General features: G+C 48.3%; 1 protein-coding gene across 2 annotated transcripts in view; it reads right to left on the bottom strand.

Annotated features, from left to right (window-relative positions):
* Nucleotides 1-17,180, bottom strand: part of Dscaml1 (DS cell adhesion molecule like 1) — a 326,833-nt gene that overhangs the window by 29,680 nt on the left and 279,973 nt on the right. For both annotated transcript variants that reach the window (XM_041638638.1, XM_041638639.1), the window contains 4 exons: nucleotides 10,716-10,883; nucleotides 9,679-9,749; nucleotides 3,718-3,958; nucleotides 40-186 (listed from right to left, as the gene is read on the bottom strand). In XM_041638638.1, the coding sequence (XP_041494572.1) occupies nucleotides 40-186; nucleotides 3,718-3,958; nucleotides 9,679-9,749; nucleotides 10,716-10,883 (627 nt within the window). The remainder of the gene's footprint in view (nucleotides 1-39; nucleotides 187-3,717; nucleotides 3,959-9,678; nucleotides 9,750-10,715; nucleotides 10,884-17,180) is intronic.

Genomic DNA, 17,180 nt, shown 5'->3' with positions numbered 1-17,180 from the left:
CATTAGCCTGGACCCAGCCATTAACCCCAGAAGACTCACCCCCATCAACATAGAGCGACCAGAAGATGACCCTATAGCCTTTGAGGACACCGTTGAGGGTGCTTCGTGGGGGCTCCGACCAAGAGATGACAGCCACGTCAGAAGTGATGGACAGGGCTCGGACATTCTCTGGGGGTTGGCTGGGCACTGTAGAGGGTAGTGGGAAGCAACAGCTGGTCAGTCAGTTAGGGTATGAATGACAATATAACATATGTGTCTCATACTGGGCCCAGGTTGCCTGATCATGGGGATGTGGAGTCAGACAAGCACAGGGACTGTCTGACTCGGAGGTCTGGGAGTTGGACTGCCATTCAAATCTTCTCTGATCTCCAGTCTCACCCTACCCCATCTCTTTGGGGGCAAGATGGCCCTGGTTTTGTTAGCTTCTGGAGAAGAGGATGAACTTGGGCATGGTCCCACAACTCCTCAGTAGGCCACGACAGTCAAGAGAGTCCACAAGATGAGTGTAGTGGCTTGGGAGACCAATCAAGTTCCAGGGTAGCTGTAACTCAGTCTCAAACAGAGGGCTAGACAGATGGATCTGAACCCAGGCCTGGTCTGGGAATTTCTGCATTTTGGGGTTAAGCTGAAGGGAAAGTGAAAAGGAAAGGGGATCTCAATGGATCCTGGTTTAGGGTCCGAAAGTTCCCACGGAGATCTCTAAGACTTCTGGGCCCATTACTCCCTGTCCCGTCTCTACGTAGGAGCATGCCCCAAAACCTGGATGTCCTGAAACCACAGCGTGAGGCCAACTTGGGTGAACTATGTGCCCTTGACTCTGAGAGCTCCCTCTGTGACTTCTGAGTCCCCTAGCTGCTCAGTGGGAGCAAAGCACCGGGTTAACTCTGCTAAGAGTTTCAGCGGCACTTTTGCCAGCTTCCTAGGAGCCCAGGACAGAGGGAGAGAGTGAGCCCGCTCTGCCATGAATGGGAGAAAGGAGGCAGAGGCTGGAGGGAAGGTAATTAGATCCCGTTGCCCCACAAGAGGCAACTCTAATTTTTATGAGCATTTAAATGATAATACATCATCCTAACGATCCTCTTTGAGAGTGATTATTGTTTCATATTACTTAGGTGTAAAAATATAAGCACCATGTAATTAGGGACCCAGTGTAATAAACTAATACAGATCGCCCGTTCGAACAAAATGAAGGTAATACAATTATGGAAAAGACACTCTTGCTAAGGCAGGGGCCCTTGAATACCCCAGGAGGAGTGCTAATATTGCCAGAAAACGATCAGGATCTGACAGGCTAACGAGGGCCTTAATTAAGTATGAAAAACTGCGGAGCAAATGCACGTGGAAACTTTCTTCCCTGTCTCCTCCTTTGTTTTGAAAAGGACCCCACAGCCCGTGCTGAGCCCTCCCTGGTGGAAACTCCGAGGGCCCTGTCTGTGGGAGGGAGGCTGTCCTCCCCTGAGGATGAAGGATGGGATTTTAGGGTTGGGTGGGCTGGCCTGGGTTCTGGGTTTGGACAGCTGGTTCAGCAGACCTTCATGGGGCATGCTGTATCCAGTCTTGCTCCTGAGCACAGGGGAAGCAGGTGGACCAGAAAGAGTATGGCCTAGGGATCAGGCTTGGATGTTCGTCATGGTTGTGGCTGTTATAGTACAAGGTAAGGGATCAATGGCTGCCAGTTGAGGCCGAGCTGCGTGAATTCTGACTCAGCTGTGGTTTTCATGGGTACTCCATGGACCACAAGCAGCCCCCCCCCCCCCACCGCGTCGTCATCGTCATCATGGAGTCCTGGCTACACAGAGCTGTAGGGTACAGCAAACACTGAAGGCTTCCAGAGAGTACGGTGGGAACTCCTGAGCTAGGGCACCACTTGGACCAATACTCCAGCCTGAAAGGTGATAAGCTGTCCCTCAGCCCAGCCAGGCTTGTAGTCAATGTCTTTAGGTGGTGGAGAAACTTGGGGGGCCCAGGGCTTCTTCAGGCTCTCTGCAACTCTCTGATCTCTGCCAACCCTCTCTTTTCCCCACTCAGATCTGGGATCTACACCATCCCCAAACTCAGCTGTGTCCTAGCCCAGTGAGAAGGAATCTGGGGATGGAAGCAGGATTTGAAAGCCCCAGACAGCTTCTACCTTCAGCCAAGGTTTAGAAAAGTGAGTACAAGCTTCTCCAGTGTTCCTGGCCTGGCTCCCCCTCTCAGCACAGGCTAAACTTGCAAAGGGGAAGAGGGAGGAGAGGACACAGCTAAGCTCAGGGCCTGGCTCGCCAGTGTTGGGCTGCTTGGCTTTTGTAGTGCCATGCAGCAAGGGCATTGCACCCCCCCTTCCGGGAGAAGTAGACCCAAGACCTAGACAGTTTCCACTCTCAGCCCCTCACTTTCAATTGGGGTGTCAGGAGGAGGCTTTGAAGACTCTTCTGCATCTTCCTATTCTGCTTTCTCAGGGTGTGTGTATGTAATTGACTGCTTGCCTGCTGCTCGGGAGGCATCGAGGCTCTATGTCCTATCTTAACTTGATACAGGGTCAGGCTCCAGCTGTCTGTCATCTTTCCTGTGTGGACAGGATGCACGCTCCTGTTCTCTCCCAGCTCTGGAGAATATGGGCCCCTTCATTTACTATCAGACTGTGGGAGCTTTTCTAGTTACGAGGGTGCTAAGATTGATTTATTTATTGATTGACTGATTTTGAGACAGGGCCTCACTATGTATCTCTGGCTGACCTGGAACTCACTGTGTAGACCAGGATGACTTTGATTTCACAGCGATTTGCCTGCCTCTGCCTCCTCCGTGTTGGGACTAAAGATGTGTGCCACCTCCAGCAGAGTGTTTTTTAAGAGCCAGCCTCTAAATTCTTCTGCCATTTAGCTGACAGAATTTCTTAATTCTGTAGTCTCTTCTTATACCCTTGAAACAGATCGGGGACACATTCTAGCCTAGAAATACAAGTGAAACTTGGCTCTTCTTTCTCTGCTTCTCAAAGGAGAAACTAGGCCCAGAATGAGGGGAAAAGCTTGGTCAGGGGCTAGGGGCCCAGAAGGGAGGAGAGAGATACAGGGATGGAGAGACATGGGTAGACAGACAGACTACGAGGCAGAGCATCAGCGAGTGAGAGACAGAGACAACCGCAGGGGCTGATGCTGTTTTTGTTGAGTGGACTAAGGCCCCCTTGGGAGCAGGGGGCAAGAGGAGATGGGGCGGTAGGTGTGTTGGTTATTTTTTTTGGTCAACTTGATACAAACTGGAGTCATCTTGGAAGGGGAAACCTCAGTTAAGAAACTGTTTCCACCAGTTTGACATGTAATCAAGTCTTTGGAGTGTTTTCTTGATAAGTGGTTGATATAGGCAGGCCCAGCCCACTGTGTGTAGAGCCAGCTCTGGGGTGCTGCTCCTGGGCTGCGCAAGAAAGCCGGCTGAGTCAGCCATGGAGAGAAAGCCAGGAAGTAGTGTTCCCCTGTGGCCTCTGCTTCAGTTCATGGCCCTGGGGTCCTGCCTTGAGTTCCTGTTCTGACTTCCCTCAGTGATGCAGTGTGACCTGGAAGTGTAAGATGAATTAACCCTTTCTCCCTCAAGTTGCTTTTGGCCGGTGTTCTATCCACAGCAGTAGAAAGCAAACAAGAGCACCCATGAAGCTTGTGTTGCTCACAAGATCAACGTAGATCCAGGTCCTGGGTCTGCCTGAACCAGAATCTGACTCCACGCTCCTAGCCCTATGTCTGCCCTTACCATCCTCCAAGGTGGTGGCATTGATCTCACTGGATGAGGGCCCTGTGCCTGCCCGGTTGAAGGCCTGCACCACCACGCCATATTGAGCAAACTTCTTGAGGTTATCCAGGGTGTAGACCTCACTGTCCCCGGTGGCCTTCATCTCCACGATGCTGTACTGCCCATTGCTGCCAGGGCTGTTTTCCCGGTACCCAATCTGGTATCCCCGGATGACTCCATTCTGCAGCTCCTTCTTGGGTGCCTGTGGGTCAGGGGAAGAGCCGAGGATGAAGACACGGTGATATTCTGAGATGACTTTGTTCTTAAAGCCAAGGACACATCATCAGTCTGTGCCTAGCCCTTTGAAGACTCCTGTTTCTTTTAGATTGAACCGCTAGCTATTTACCATGGCTTCTAGCCCTCTGTGAGCATGACACTGAGATGCCAACCCATCTTCTCACATAGTCCTTTATGCTGTTCTTGTCCCCACTCTGGTCTCTCTCCTTTGTCATGTCCTTGAGGAGAGGCCCCCCTTTTTATGAGACAACCCTTAGCTGTTAGTGGCTTGTTTAGGCCTCTGGTCAGAGGTCTGGTCTTTCCTCCCATGACTTCCGACATTCTATAGAGTTTACTTCTGTGTTTGGATGTCTGCCCCAGCAGAATCTAATGTCACGAAGATGAGATGTATTGACTCTTTTTACTGCTGTATCTCTGGTCTATAACGGTACCTGTCACAGAGTGGGCCCTGATTACATATTTAGTGCATGTATGCATGTATGTATCATTAAACAGGGACGTTACTTGTATGCTTAGGGACCTAGAAGAATTGGAACCTGAGACAAAAGTGATCTGAAGGAGAGAGGTATAAACAATGAATTTAAATAAAAGGAATGTCCTGTGATCCCTGTTCACGCACACTGCGATGGTCATTACTGATAAAAAATGATGTAGAAAAATCAGAACCCTGTTACAAGAATGTCAAGTACAACAGCAGTGCAAGCAATCCAGCTGTTTTTAAAGCAGACCGACATTGAGTTACCATGTGATCCAGGTGGTCATACAATCCTACTCGGGGTATTAACCTCAGAGGACTGAAAGCAGGGACTCTGTTCCTTGGATATCTGTGTACACAGCAGCATTATTCACAAGAGGTGAGTGGACCAGTGAGATGCGCCATATCCACACAGTGGAGCAGTATGTACCCAGGAAAGGGGAAATGCCTGCGTAGGTTATTGAATTGATGAACTCAGACATTGTGCTACGTGAAACTAGCCAGTCACAAAAGACAGGCACCAGAAAGTTCCTGTTACAGAGGGTCCTGGACTAGGTAAATTCACAGAAAAAGAAAACAATAGCTTCTCTGGGTGGTGCCGGTTCACACCTTTAATCCCAGCACTTGGAAGGCAGAAGCAGGGGGTAATCTTTGTGAGTTCGAGGCCAGCCTAGTCTACAAGAGCTAGTTCCAGGACAGCTAGGGCTTTTACATAGAGAAATCCTGTCTTGAAAAACTGGAAAAAGAAAGAAAGAAAACAGAAGTTTCTAAGGAGCTAGGAGGAGGGGATAAGGAGTTCAGTTGAGGTGATGGGCAAGTATTGGAAATGGCTCATGGTGATGGCTACACACCTCTATGAATGTTCTAGTTGGCATGGAACTTTATTCTTTTTTCAATTAAAAAATTGTGTGGGGTGTGTTTGTGTAGGTATGTATATGTGAGGGTGTGCACATATGAAGAGACCTCAGGTTGACACCCGGGGTCCTCCTCCATCACTCTCTACCTTATTTTTGGGATTTTTTATTGGTTGTTCTAGCCCTTGCTGTTTTGACTAAACCCAGGATCCTCTGGTTTCTGCTCCTCAGTACTGGGGCTGCAGATGCGTTGGAGCGTCAGGCTTCTATATGACTTTGGGGATCTGAGCCTGGGTCTTTGTACTAACCCAGCAAGCACTTTACCCGGTGAACCACCTCCCCAGTGTCCTGAACAGCACTCTTAAACATAGATAGCAGGTATTGAAGATAAAGACGAACCTAAACAAAGAGTGCTTGACTTCTGTCTGGCCCAGATCCTCAAGAAACGGGTTGGGTTGTCCCCAGATTCAGTGGCCAATGGTGGAAGTGTGATAAGGGAGGAGGCCTGCAGGCAGCTCATAGATAAATGATCAGAGGTGCCAAGAGGGTGCTGGTGGGAATGAAGGACCAATCCCAGAGGGCCAGAAGAACAGAGCAAAGAACGTTCTCCTAGCATGAGTCCAGACTGGGAAATGTTCTCACCCCAGACTCAAGTCCTGATACAAACTTTGCCACACACAATCATGCACATATACAACTGTCTTGAGAGAAAGCATTGTAACATGAACACCAGTACATGGCAGGATCTTATATGGCCCCTACCCCCACATACAAGTGGCTGTGTAATTCGTGTCTATAAACACGTGTGTAGGTACTATAAACAGATGTGCAGATCCTTCAGAATGCACATCCTAATCACCATGCCTGCCCACGGGCAGATGCAGTTAGAACCACAAATAGAAGCTGGCTTCTTTAGGGACAGGGCCTGCCCATCCTTAAATTGAGATAGAAAGCCACCTCTGTGCATAAGAAACCAGTTAGAACCAGCGTTTTGAAGAAGAGGAAGTTAATTTAAAAGCCTACCTTCTATTATACTAAAAAATAGTGAGATAAAAACAATTAAGTTTGTAAAACAACCCCACTGTTTCTTTTAATTCAATGAATGTTTTAAATGAATTGCATTTTAAGCTCACTGTTAACTCAATAAAATTAAGTTTTTAATTTAACGTAATTGTTTTGAACTCACTAAATAGGTATGTGCGCGTGTGTAATTGACTTGACTTTTTGCTATTGCCTGAATCATCTTCTCGCTGCACTTGGGCAGTTCTGCAGAAGTAGCCTGCAAATGGGCAAACCTCTGCAGCTGGGGCTTGTGCATGCTCACACACACATGTAGGTACTTATCAGAGGCACGCACTCATCTTCAAGAGCACAATTCACCCATTGGCCACTACATACACTCTGCTACTGCATGGATACACAATCACATCATTGTACAATACCACACTGCTTTGCACATCCAGGACCATGTATGCTGCCACAGTCTACCCCAGTACATAACACCTAGTGAGGCATCGTGTTACACACATGCACACTTGACCCAGGGCTGTCTACGGCCAGTTATACATCTCTGTACATATAACACAGCACTGTCTATACCACAATAGACACCTACGCACATGACCTAGGGCCATCTAAGACATGATATATGCTTGTGCATAAGGCACAGCCACATATATTGGCAGAAGCCCTGGGAAAACACTCAGGTACCCTGATGTACATGTGTATTTCAAAAATTTATACAAATTTTGACATACCTTCCCTCCTCTCTCTTTCACTCACTTTTTTTCTCTTTCCCCCTCTCTCTCTTTCATTCCACATCTCCCTCCCTCCCTCCCAAACACACACATTCGGGGTTTAAATCAATCTTAACAATATTTCTCTGAAGCATTAAGGAATCAATAGGGCTGATTGCAAATTTATATCCTAAAGCAGGGGTGATCCATCCCACGGAGAGTCTTAAAGTGGACTGACTTATCTTTCAAGCGAATCTTTATTTTTCATTAATCTGTTCTCAGCGTTAAAAAAAAAAAATCCCCACGAGAAGTCAGTCCCTAAATTTATTGACTTGCTGGCTCATTCTGAAGTTCTAACTTTCTAATCAATTTTATTTTTCATTATGAGACTTTGGAGAAATAAATTTGATTCTAAATTTTTATCGACCTTTGGGTCAGAGCTTTGTAGCAAAACACCTGGGTGTTTTACATGGTTCTTGGGCTCCACCTCTGGGCTCCCTCTGTGTAGTCCCAAGAAATGAGTTCAGAGCTAAGATGTTGACAAGATGAGGTGGAACTGGGCTTTACCTTCAGCTTCTGGAGAAAGCTCCTGAGCCTGGATCTGAATCTAGAGGATGTTTTTTCTAGGGGGCGAGTCTGCGAGAAATTTCTAAGATCAGGTTGACAGAGATGTGAAGACTCAGCCTGAATGTGAGCCGGCTCCATTCATGGATGTGGGGAGACACATGAAGATGCAGTGAGCTGAGGACCAGCCTTCCTCACTCTGTTTGCTGACTGTAGGTGTGACCTTCTGTGACTTCCCCTCATGTCGGACTGAACCCTCACACTCTGAGTCCAAACCAACTCCTCCATCCTTAATTGCCAATGTCAGATATTTTACCACAACAAGGAAAGCAGCTGATACAAGGCACCAGCTAGGACATCTTCTGCCATTTCTCTGGGGAGGGAAGAGTCTCGGCCGCTGCTGTGTGAGTATGTGCACACATGTGTGGTCATGGCCATTGTAGGGAAAATGTCCTTCTCACATTCTTCCGTGTTCAAGTTGACCCTCTTGAAGAGTCCAGATAGGGGGCTGATACTACTTGGGTTTTCTGGTTAGGAGTTAGAGTGGGAACAGAGCATTAGAAAACTGATTCCCCATGAACATGTAGCCACTCCAAGGTCCACTGTCAAGACTAGAATGTACCTAGAAGACTAAGGCCAGGTTCAAAGAAGTTCTTTGGTCAATAACTGTTCAGTATACTGCAGTGGAGAGACGGGTCTGGGAGTCCCATCTGTGTGCCTTGGTTTCTGTCTTACACCTGAGCAACTATAATCACCTCAAATCTCGACATCCTTGGTTTCCTCAGCTGGATGTTGATGACGACACCATTCAGGGTACTTTCTTTTTTGGTCATTTTTATTATTTCATATTATCATTCATAGGGAGAGGATTAGATAAGTTTGGTAGGAGCAAGCGCTGGGGGCTGGACGCTGCAGAGTTGCAGGAAGGCATGGAATCACTGGGTCATACGCTCATGTGGAGGGACAGAGAACAAGGCCAGAGTTCCCGAGGAGTACCCTGACTCTTGGTTCTGCTCATCTCTTGGCTCATCAGTGGAGTCTCCCCTAAAGCATCCTTAAGAGGCAGCTGCCTCCACTGCCCGAGTTCTCAGCCCCTTAGCACTGGCTGAAGAGCACACTGGTCACAGGCTTTTTCTCTCTTGAAGTTTCCCTAAGCCTAGAAGACTAGCTAATGGTTTTCGGTGTTTCTGAAATAATCCTGGGATGGAGAGATGGCTCAGTGTGTAAAGGCACTTGCTGCTGAGCTAGATGGTCTGAGCTGCATCCCAAGGACCCAACCGACTCCTGCAAGTTGTTTTCTGACCCCTGCTCTCTGCACATGTGTTGTTTGACACCTGAATGTGCATGCATTTGTGTGCAGGAACATAGACACACATACATAAACACATATACAGATACACACAGACACACACACAGACACATAAATACACATACAGACACACACAGACACACAGATACATAAACACACATACAGACACACATACAGACACACATACAGACACACATACAGACACACACAGATACATAAACACACATACAGACACACACAGACACACAGATACATAAACACACATACAGACACACACAGACACACACAGATACATAAACACAGACACATAAACACACACACAGACACACACAGATACATAAACACACACACAGACACATACAGAGACACAGAGACACACACACAGACACACACATACAGACACGCACACACATACACTCATCTCTGATTTTACCCTGATGCTTTAGAAGGAGAACTTTGCACAAAGTCAAACCCACTTCCTACTCTTTTATACCACGTTGGGTTTAAGGATGGGCTGGTAAGTGGGCAGAACCACACTGGCACTATCAAGTTATTTATCTCATCCCTTGCTGGAGGCCAGGGTGAAAGGGAGCAAGGATTGAGAAGGGACCTTCCCTTTACTTTTCTCTCCTCCCACTCTTCAGATACCACTGGATCCAGTGAGAAAACAAGCATGGGTATTGTATGAAGAGAGACTCGTGAGCCTGCTGGGTAGAGGAAAGGCAGACACGATGGCATCTCACTTACCTTCCAGGTCACTTGGATGCTCTGTGAAGTCACTGGTTGCAGGGTGACATCCATCGGGGGACCGTCAGGAGCTGGGTACACAGAAGAAGCAACACTGAGTCACATCTGGTAGAGGAAACAATCCTGTGTCCTCATTCAGCCTGGGGGACTGCTGAGGAGGGAGAAGCAGCTGATCTTCAGAGTAGGACAAAGCAATTGTCCCCTTATGATCATTTGTAACACTGCACACATATGTCGTCAGCATGTTCCTGCATTGTTTTGTTTCACAATAACACATGTGAGAAAATACATCAATAGAAATCATATTTAAACTTTTATTAAAAATCTGGGGTAGGCCAGGTGGTGGTGGCACACACTTTTAATCCAAGCACTTGGGAGGCAGAGATAGGAGAATCTCTGTGAGGTTGAGGCCAGCCTGGTCTACAAGAACTAGTTTCAGAACAGTTAGGTACGCAGAGAAACCCTGTCCCAGAAAACCAAACCAAACCAAAATCCAGGACTAGGTAGATAGCCCAGTCAGGGGTTTGAATTGCAATTCCCAAGACCGAGTTCCATCCCCAGAACCCATGTAAGAAACTCTGAGTGCAGCCAGCCTGGAGGACTCCTGAGTGTACACTTGTGACCTCCACTACTGGGCAGGCAGATGCTGGTGGATCCCTGGGCTTGCTGGCCAGCCAGCTTAGCCTGTTTGGTAGATTTCAGGACTATCCTCTGACCCCTACATACACTCATGTACAAGGACATGTCCACCCCCCCCACCTTCCCACACTATGATAAAGGTCACTGGCCCAGGGAACCCAGAGTTCATGTTTTGTAAAGTCGGGGCACCTTTCCCACACAGGCTGGATCCCTGGGAAACAGGGCAGGACCATGGACAGCTCCCTAAAGCCAAGATGACCATAAAACTACAAAACAAAACAACCCTGCCTTCTCAGAAAAACTCTGACCTCTTATGACGCATAAAATGTATTTCTGTTAATAAACAGCATTAGTGGAGGCCCTGGGCAGTGAGGGCAGAGGACAGAATAGGTACTTACCAGCCTCTTCCGTGCTGATGGTAAGCTCCTTGCTCGGCTCGCTGCGGCCAATCTTGTTGAAGGAGTACATGCGTATGCTGTACACAGATGCTGGGTGCAAGTCCACGATGTTGGCCTGGTTAATGGTTGGGGAAATGTTGCGTGTGGACTGCTTAAAATCCCAGGAATCTGGAAAAGAGACAGTCATTTTTAAGCACATCCTTGCATATTACGAGACCTGTCCCTAACCCAGCCATAAGTATCAGCCTATCCCAGTTCCAGCTTGGATGCCAGAGGGGTCCGGTACACAGTGACAGAAGAGAGCCTTAATAACTTCACAGGGACTATAGAAGGTCCATTCGAAGGGGCTCTGGTTGGGAGAAGCCAGACTTCCCTTTGTCTTCACAATGTGTGAGCTAAACTACAGACAGGGTCGGACAGGACATGTTCTATTGCCCGCTGAATCAACACTTGTTTGCTATCCCTGGGGTCTGATGGACAGTGTCTTTCTTATGGCATCTTTTGGGACAACTGTGACTCACCTATGGTGACTGTGAGATACCCCATTCACCCAGTATCCCTGTGGGGATGGGGAAGCAAGGACTCTTCCCCTCCCTCCTGCTCTCTGCCTCTGTATCTCCCTACCTTGTGCATCTGTGTGATGATCTGAGAGTTCTGCGTGAGGTTGTGGGGTGGGGAGAGGGGCAAGACCAAGTGTGAGAGTGCCTAGCCCATCCCCACCCTCTTTCCTGTACCAGCAACAAAAACGTAAAATGTCAGAGTCTTCAGAATGAGGGACCAACAAAAAGGATTAACATGTTCACAATTCAATTCATCCAAGGAGACTGGCAGTCCGTTCCAGGGCTAATGTTTAGCAAAATTGTAGAACATGGAAAATGCCAGATAAATGCAACTCAGGGATCCTGTGCCTGCAGACATTATGCATCTCCAGAGGAGCTTAGCCGTTCATCCATGCTGGCTGAGTCCCTACTAGGGGACCCTAGAACAAGATGGAGAGGGGATGAAGCTAGAATGGTGGCTGAGCCAGGACCTTCTCAACCCAGAGGGCTTGACCAGGTGCCCCCTTAACACTTCTGGGAAAAAAAGGGTAAAGACCAAGGAAGCAAAGCTCATAGTAGGGCTTTAAAGGGCTCCCAGGCACGCTCAGATATCCCTGCTCACTCTGTGCTTAGAGATACATTGTGGCTGGCAGTGTCCTGAAGAAAATCTCAGTGGAAAAGACGAAGTCACATCTCTAAGGTTTGGCTCCAAAGGCAGGAAAGGACGCTATGATTGTAGGCAGATTTTAAGAAGGCTATTTTTATGCATGTGTGTTTGTGTGCCTATATGCACCCACACAAGTTTGCATGCGTGTGGAGGCCAGAGGACAATCTCAGTGTCCCTCAATCTCTTTCAACCACAGTTTTTTTTGAGACAAGAGTTCTCATTGAACCTAGAACTTTCTATTAGGTTAGACTGGTTGGCTTGCAAGCCCTAGAGATCCTTTTGGGTTTTTGTTGTTGCCTCCCTCGATGATACATATATACACATACACACATACATACATACATACACACACAATAAGACATACTTATATACACATACATACATAGCCTGAATACATCCTAACTCTATCCTTTCAATTCTGGTTAAATGAGATCTTGATGCCGTTAAAACACAGCTCTCAGCTGCACAGGCTTAGCATCTGTGAAGGGCATCGGCCCAACTCCCATCTGTAGTTTTGCATTTAATTCATCGGTTGCTGGAGCCAAACCAGCAACATGGCAGGCTGTGGATGCTCAGAAACACATTATTTTCTGCTTGTCTTTAAAAACACCCCAGCCACCCAGAGAGTCACTCTGTAGCTGACAGGTGAAGCCAGAATTGCAAATAGCAGGCTGTACCTGCCGCAGACACCTCTTTGATTTGGGATGGAACAGACTGGCCATGCGGAGGCAGGTGCTCATGGCTCTGTATGTGGGGCCCTGGGAGCCGGTGCCAGCTCACAAATCACATTGGGCTTGCCTGTGTTGACGGGAGCGGGGGAATGATCAGAAGTCATAGCATTCATTTTTGATGAGTGCAGGCAGAGGGAAGAGCTTTGTGGGATGTGTCTGAAAACAGGGGCCACAAAGAGGCCCTGACATCTACCAGGCACCTGTGTGGTGCCATGGGCAGCTCCGGATGGCTTAAACGCACTTTCCTGACTCCGTGCGCCTTCCTCTGACAGCGTGCTGTATCTCCAACATCACCGAGTCCCATCTCCTACTTGGCCTGTCGCTTGTCAATCCCCCCTCAACCCTCTCTTGGCTTCACTTGTCAGTCTCCCCTCTGTCTCTTCTTTTCTGAAATGCTCCTCCCCTGGCTGTCTAAGAAAGCTCTTGAATTCTGCTTCTCTCTTGGGTCTGTTTTGGTGTCTTTCTGCAACTGCCGCCTCCTTCCTACCACCCGTGGACACTTTCTTCTGGGCTCCATCCATGCTCCTCTTGCACCATCTCCTCTCACACCCAGGCTTCCCAAGGGCCATTCTGGACTTTCTCCTCTATCTCCTTTGCTATCAAGTCTGATAGCTTTTATGCCCCATGTAGCTCTTGATTATATACGAGCTCTCTCCCCCTATATCTCTAACCCAGGTAGTACTATTGTCATCTCTTCTTTGTCTCTCCTAGTCCTTTCTCCATCCAACTGTGAGTCTCTTGCCCCCTTTTCCATGTTCTAGACCCCACAACTGTCATTCATTCTTTACATACAGCTGAGCCTCTCTCAAAGGCATGTACTCTACTCTGGCACTGAGATTGTTCCTTCTAAAATGTAAATGTGACCCTGCCACCTCCTCTCATGAAACTCTTCAGTCCCTTCCCCTTGCTACTGGGTGAAGAAGAAGTTCACAATAGGACCAAGGCTCCATAATCCTTGCTCGTGTCCATCGCTCCCCAGACTCATATAGAGCCCTCATCACAGCCACGCCACAGCATCTCACTTTTGGGGCTCACTGTTCTAGGGGCATTACTCAAGAAGGTCCCCTGTCCCTGAAGACAGAAGCAACATCTAAGGCTTTGGTTCTCACCCCCACTTTGCAAGTATTGAATTCTTAAAAACTGTTTCTGGCTTTTAGATCAGAGCCACCTTTTTGGACTTTTACTTTGGATTTAGAATCCTTCTGTATCTTGTCTCTCCCTCCCCTGTCTTCCTCAGCTGTCAACCACAGAAAGGCAGGGGAGGGGCTGTCCCAGACAGCAGTTCCTTTCTTTCTCTTGTCAGATGTTTCGAGGCAGATTTGACCTTGTGTTCCCACATCAATTTTGATGCTGGTTTAAAACACCTCTCTCCTAATGCAGCTGAGTCAGGCCTGGAGGGCTCTTCCGAATTCCCAGACTAGAACATGGCCATCCCCCTGATTGCTAAAGAGTTGAACTTGGAGGCCTATTTTCTTCTGTTCCCTCCTCTGCTCTCTGGGAACATGGCACTGGATTTGGTGAATATTGTCTCTTTTAATATTCCCTTTCATATGTGCTTGCCTTGCCCAGATTAACATATTTCATTAAGGGCTCTCTCTTCCTTTCTTCATCAAAGGGTTTATGATGCAAAATATTCTTCTTAAAGCTAAGGAAGTGGCTGGGGAGATGGCTATGCCTTCTGCTCTGAAGGCTGCTCGCTAAAAGGATCCTGAGCTTTGGCCGTTTTAGGAGTCACTTCCCTGCAGAATGCTCAGGGAGGAAGGAAGAGATGCCTCAAGGGGAACACAAATCCGGTCTGTGTGTCCTATTCTTCTCCTGCATCACAGCTCTGAAGCTCACCCCTGCATGGACTCTCCCAGTGACACCGACACCCCCTGGGTCCCAGCAGCTACTGACAATGTCTCAGTACCATCCGCACCCCAGTTCCCGCAGTACGGTATGCTAAACCATGTTGACTTCCACCCTGGGGCCAGTACAGCCCCCAAGCTGGCTGGCCCACCAGGCAGTCTCTGGGCTTTGAAGGCTGTCCTCAGAGAAGCCCCGCCCTGCTCTGGGCTTGGTGAACAGAGGCGAATGCGGCATCTGCATCTTTCAGGGTGTGCGGTGCCATCTGAAAAATTTGTGTGGACGGCGCTATTTATCATTCAGCGTTCATGTATTATTACTCTGCTGCCTGGGGCCGGGAAAAGACAGCGTGAACATGATGGCTTAGAAAGGGCAGGCTTGGTAATTTCCCTTGGAAAATTAGCATGATGAGCAACGTGGCAGAAAACCTGGCCAAGGTGCAGGGCACCGTGAGCAGATGGTCGAGACCCAGTTTGGGTGTGGTCTGGGGCAGGAGCAGGAGGGAGGGAGGGGAAGGCTTTTCTATGTATGTCACTATGCTCCCTTCATCCTCACAACTTCCCTGAGAATCAAGGATTTCTGTTTCTACTTTGCAAAGGGATACCCAAGGGTTAGGGCTCGTGAGCTTTGCCTGGCATCCAAGAGACCCTGGGTTGTTTGGTCCTCAACACACAAAACAAGACAAAACAAAAACAAGAAATCTGTTTGCTATGTGTGGTGGTGCACACTCATAACCTTAGCATTTGGGAAGCCAGGGCAGGGGGATAGCAAGTTTGAGGCTAGCCTGAGCTCTGTAGAGAGTTCTGGGCAAACCCAACTTCAAGGAAAGAGCTTGTCTCAAATATCACCCTACCTTTAAGAAAAACGAAGGGCGATGCTCAAAGTTGCTCAAAAATACTTGCTAAATGCCATACAACTCGCTATTTGGTCACTCCAAGTCTGCAGGTTTAGGAATGACTGTCATCTCCCCATTCCACAGGTGCAAAGAGGTGAGGTTAGATACAACACACACACACACACACGCACGCACGCACGCATGCACATGCTCATGCTCATGCATACAAGCACACACACACACATAAATGCATATACAAACATGCCCACTTCCTTTTTCCTTTGAGTCATCCTTCTGTTCCCTTGGATACAGTCTTCCATTCTTATGTAATACAGTTAACTGTGAATTGCATTTGATTGGATGGTGATTCTGGAAGTGTGTGTGTGTGTGTGTGTGTGTGTGTGTGTGTGTGTGTATGTGCATTCAGTTTGTATTCCCACTCCAAGGGCAACATTCTGCTTCCTAATTCATTCTCTTTTTCTACTCCATGACTTTTGCATGATTCTGGGGGCAGGAAAGATTGACACTTGGTCCATGTGGCTGACTGACAGACACACATATTTTAGCCTGCAAGTCCCATTGGGTTCTAAATTGCCACATAAGGTGTTTGAGTTATAGGGGGAGGGGAACTTACATTTGTCAAGGGCTCCCTCTAGCCTTATGCCAGCTGCTTCTAGAATTCTCCACAATCTTCCCCCATTAGACATTCTTTATTTTGCACCCACTTTTAGAGGCAGGGAAGCTGTGCCTTGCTCACACCCTTTGTCTGTCTCAATGACAAGGTGAAGTTCTCATGGACCTATTGCTCTCAAATGCCAGGATGTACCAGATGCCTGTTTGGGGTGCCTCTTCTCCAGGTCTCTGAATTTCTAAGTGTGCAAAGTCCAGTGGAAAGGCTCCTGTGAAGCTCAGCTCCAGCTTTCCCTCCCTGTCCAGTCTACACCTGATGGTTCTCCTGTCCTGGGCTGAGCTATGCAGTTCCTCACCCTGTAAGAGAGACAGATAGGATGGCGTAGGGAGGGAGATGCGGACATGTTTGAAGAACGTTTCCTTGGCTGCCTCTTTTCTGTTTCTTCTCCCAGGCAGGTGATGGTCTTGTTGGTCCCCAGCTGAGCAGTGCCTCAGGAAGGGTTTCCATACATTAAAGAGGTTTGTGTGGGGAACAGGGAATAGGCAAGAGTGCAGTTAGGGAGAAGGGCAGAGCAGGTTACAAGGAACACAGGAGAGGGGAGACAAGATCTCCCAGGCACCCATTACCCACCTCAGATGTGAGCCCATTTGGAAGATGGAGTGGGCATCAATGTATGGAGATGACATGTGCTTCTGGGGGGCCTGGGCTCAGCTTCAGGCGAGGCCTAGACTCAGACTCCTTACCCCCCTGCCTCTTTACTGTCATCACCTGCAGAGCGGCAGCACCTCTTTGTTCTGGTACTGCCTGCCAGGTTTTAGCAGGCATCCATCCCTGTGGTGGTGAGGCTGTGCTGGGAGCTCAGACACAGCGGTTCTACCTGGCAGAAGCTGAGCTTGGAGGCTGTCCTCTCTTTCTTGTTCCAATGCACACCTGCAGTCACAGTGCAGTGCCCATGATTGGGGTCCGTGAAGCCTGGGCTGTGCTTGCCTGGCTCTGCCCTTCTCTCTTCTCTGCAGGTAGTGTGTCCTATCTTAGACCTCTCAACTTAGCTTAGTGAATCATCCACAAGGGGCCAGGCGGGGGCCTTTTTTGATGACCCTTGACCAAGCTGCAGCCCCTCCTTTGCATTCAGTGTGATCCCTGGGTGTCTATCTGTAACTAGTCTGGAAGTTTCCAAGGGTAGGACTCCTTTGGGTAGAGGCTTGTGTAGGAGATGA

This window comes from Microtus oregoni, unplaced genomic scaffold (genome assembly GCF_018167655.1).
Source record: "Microtus oregoni isolate MIOR12 unplaced genomic scaffold, Mior012 000055F_ref0000237, whole genome shotgun sequence".
In the NCBI taxonomy this organism is placed as follows: domain Eukaryota; kingdom Metazoa; phylum Chordata; class Mammalia; order Rodentia; family Cricetidae; genus Microtus; species Microtus oregoni.
This window is presented reverse-complemented; position numbering and strand designations above follow the sequence as displayed.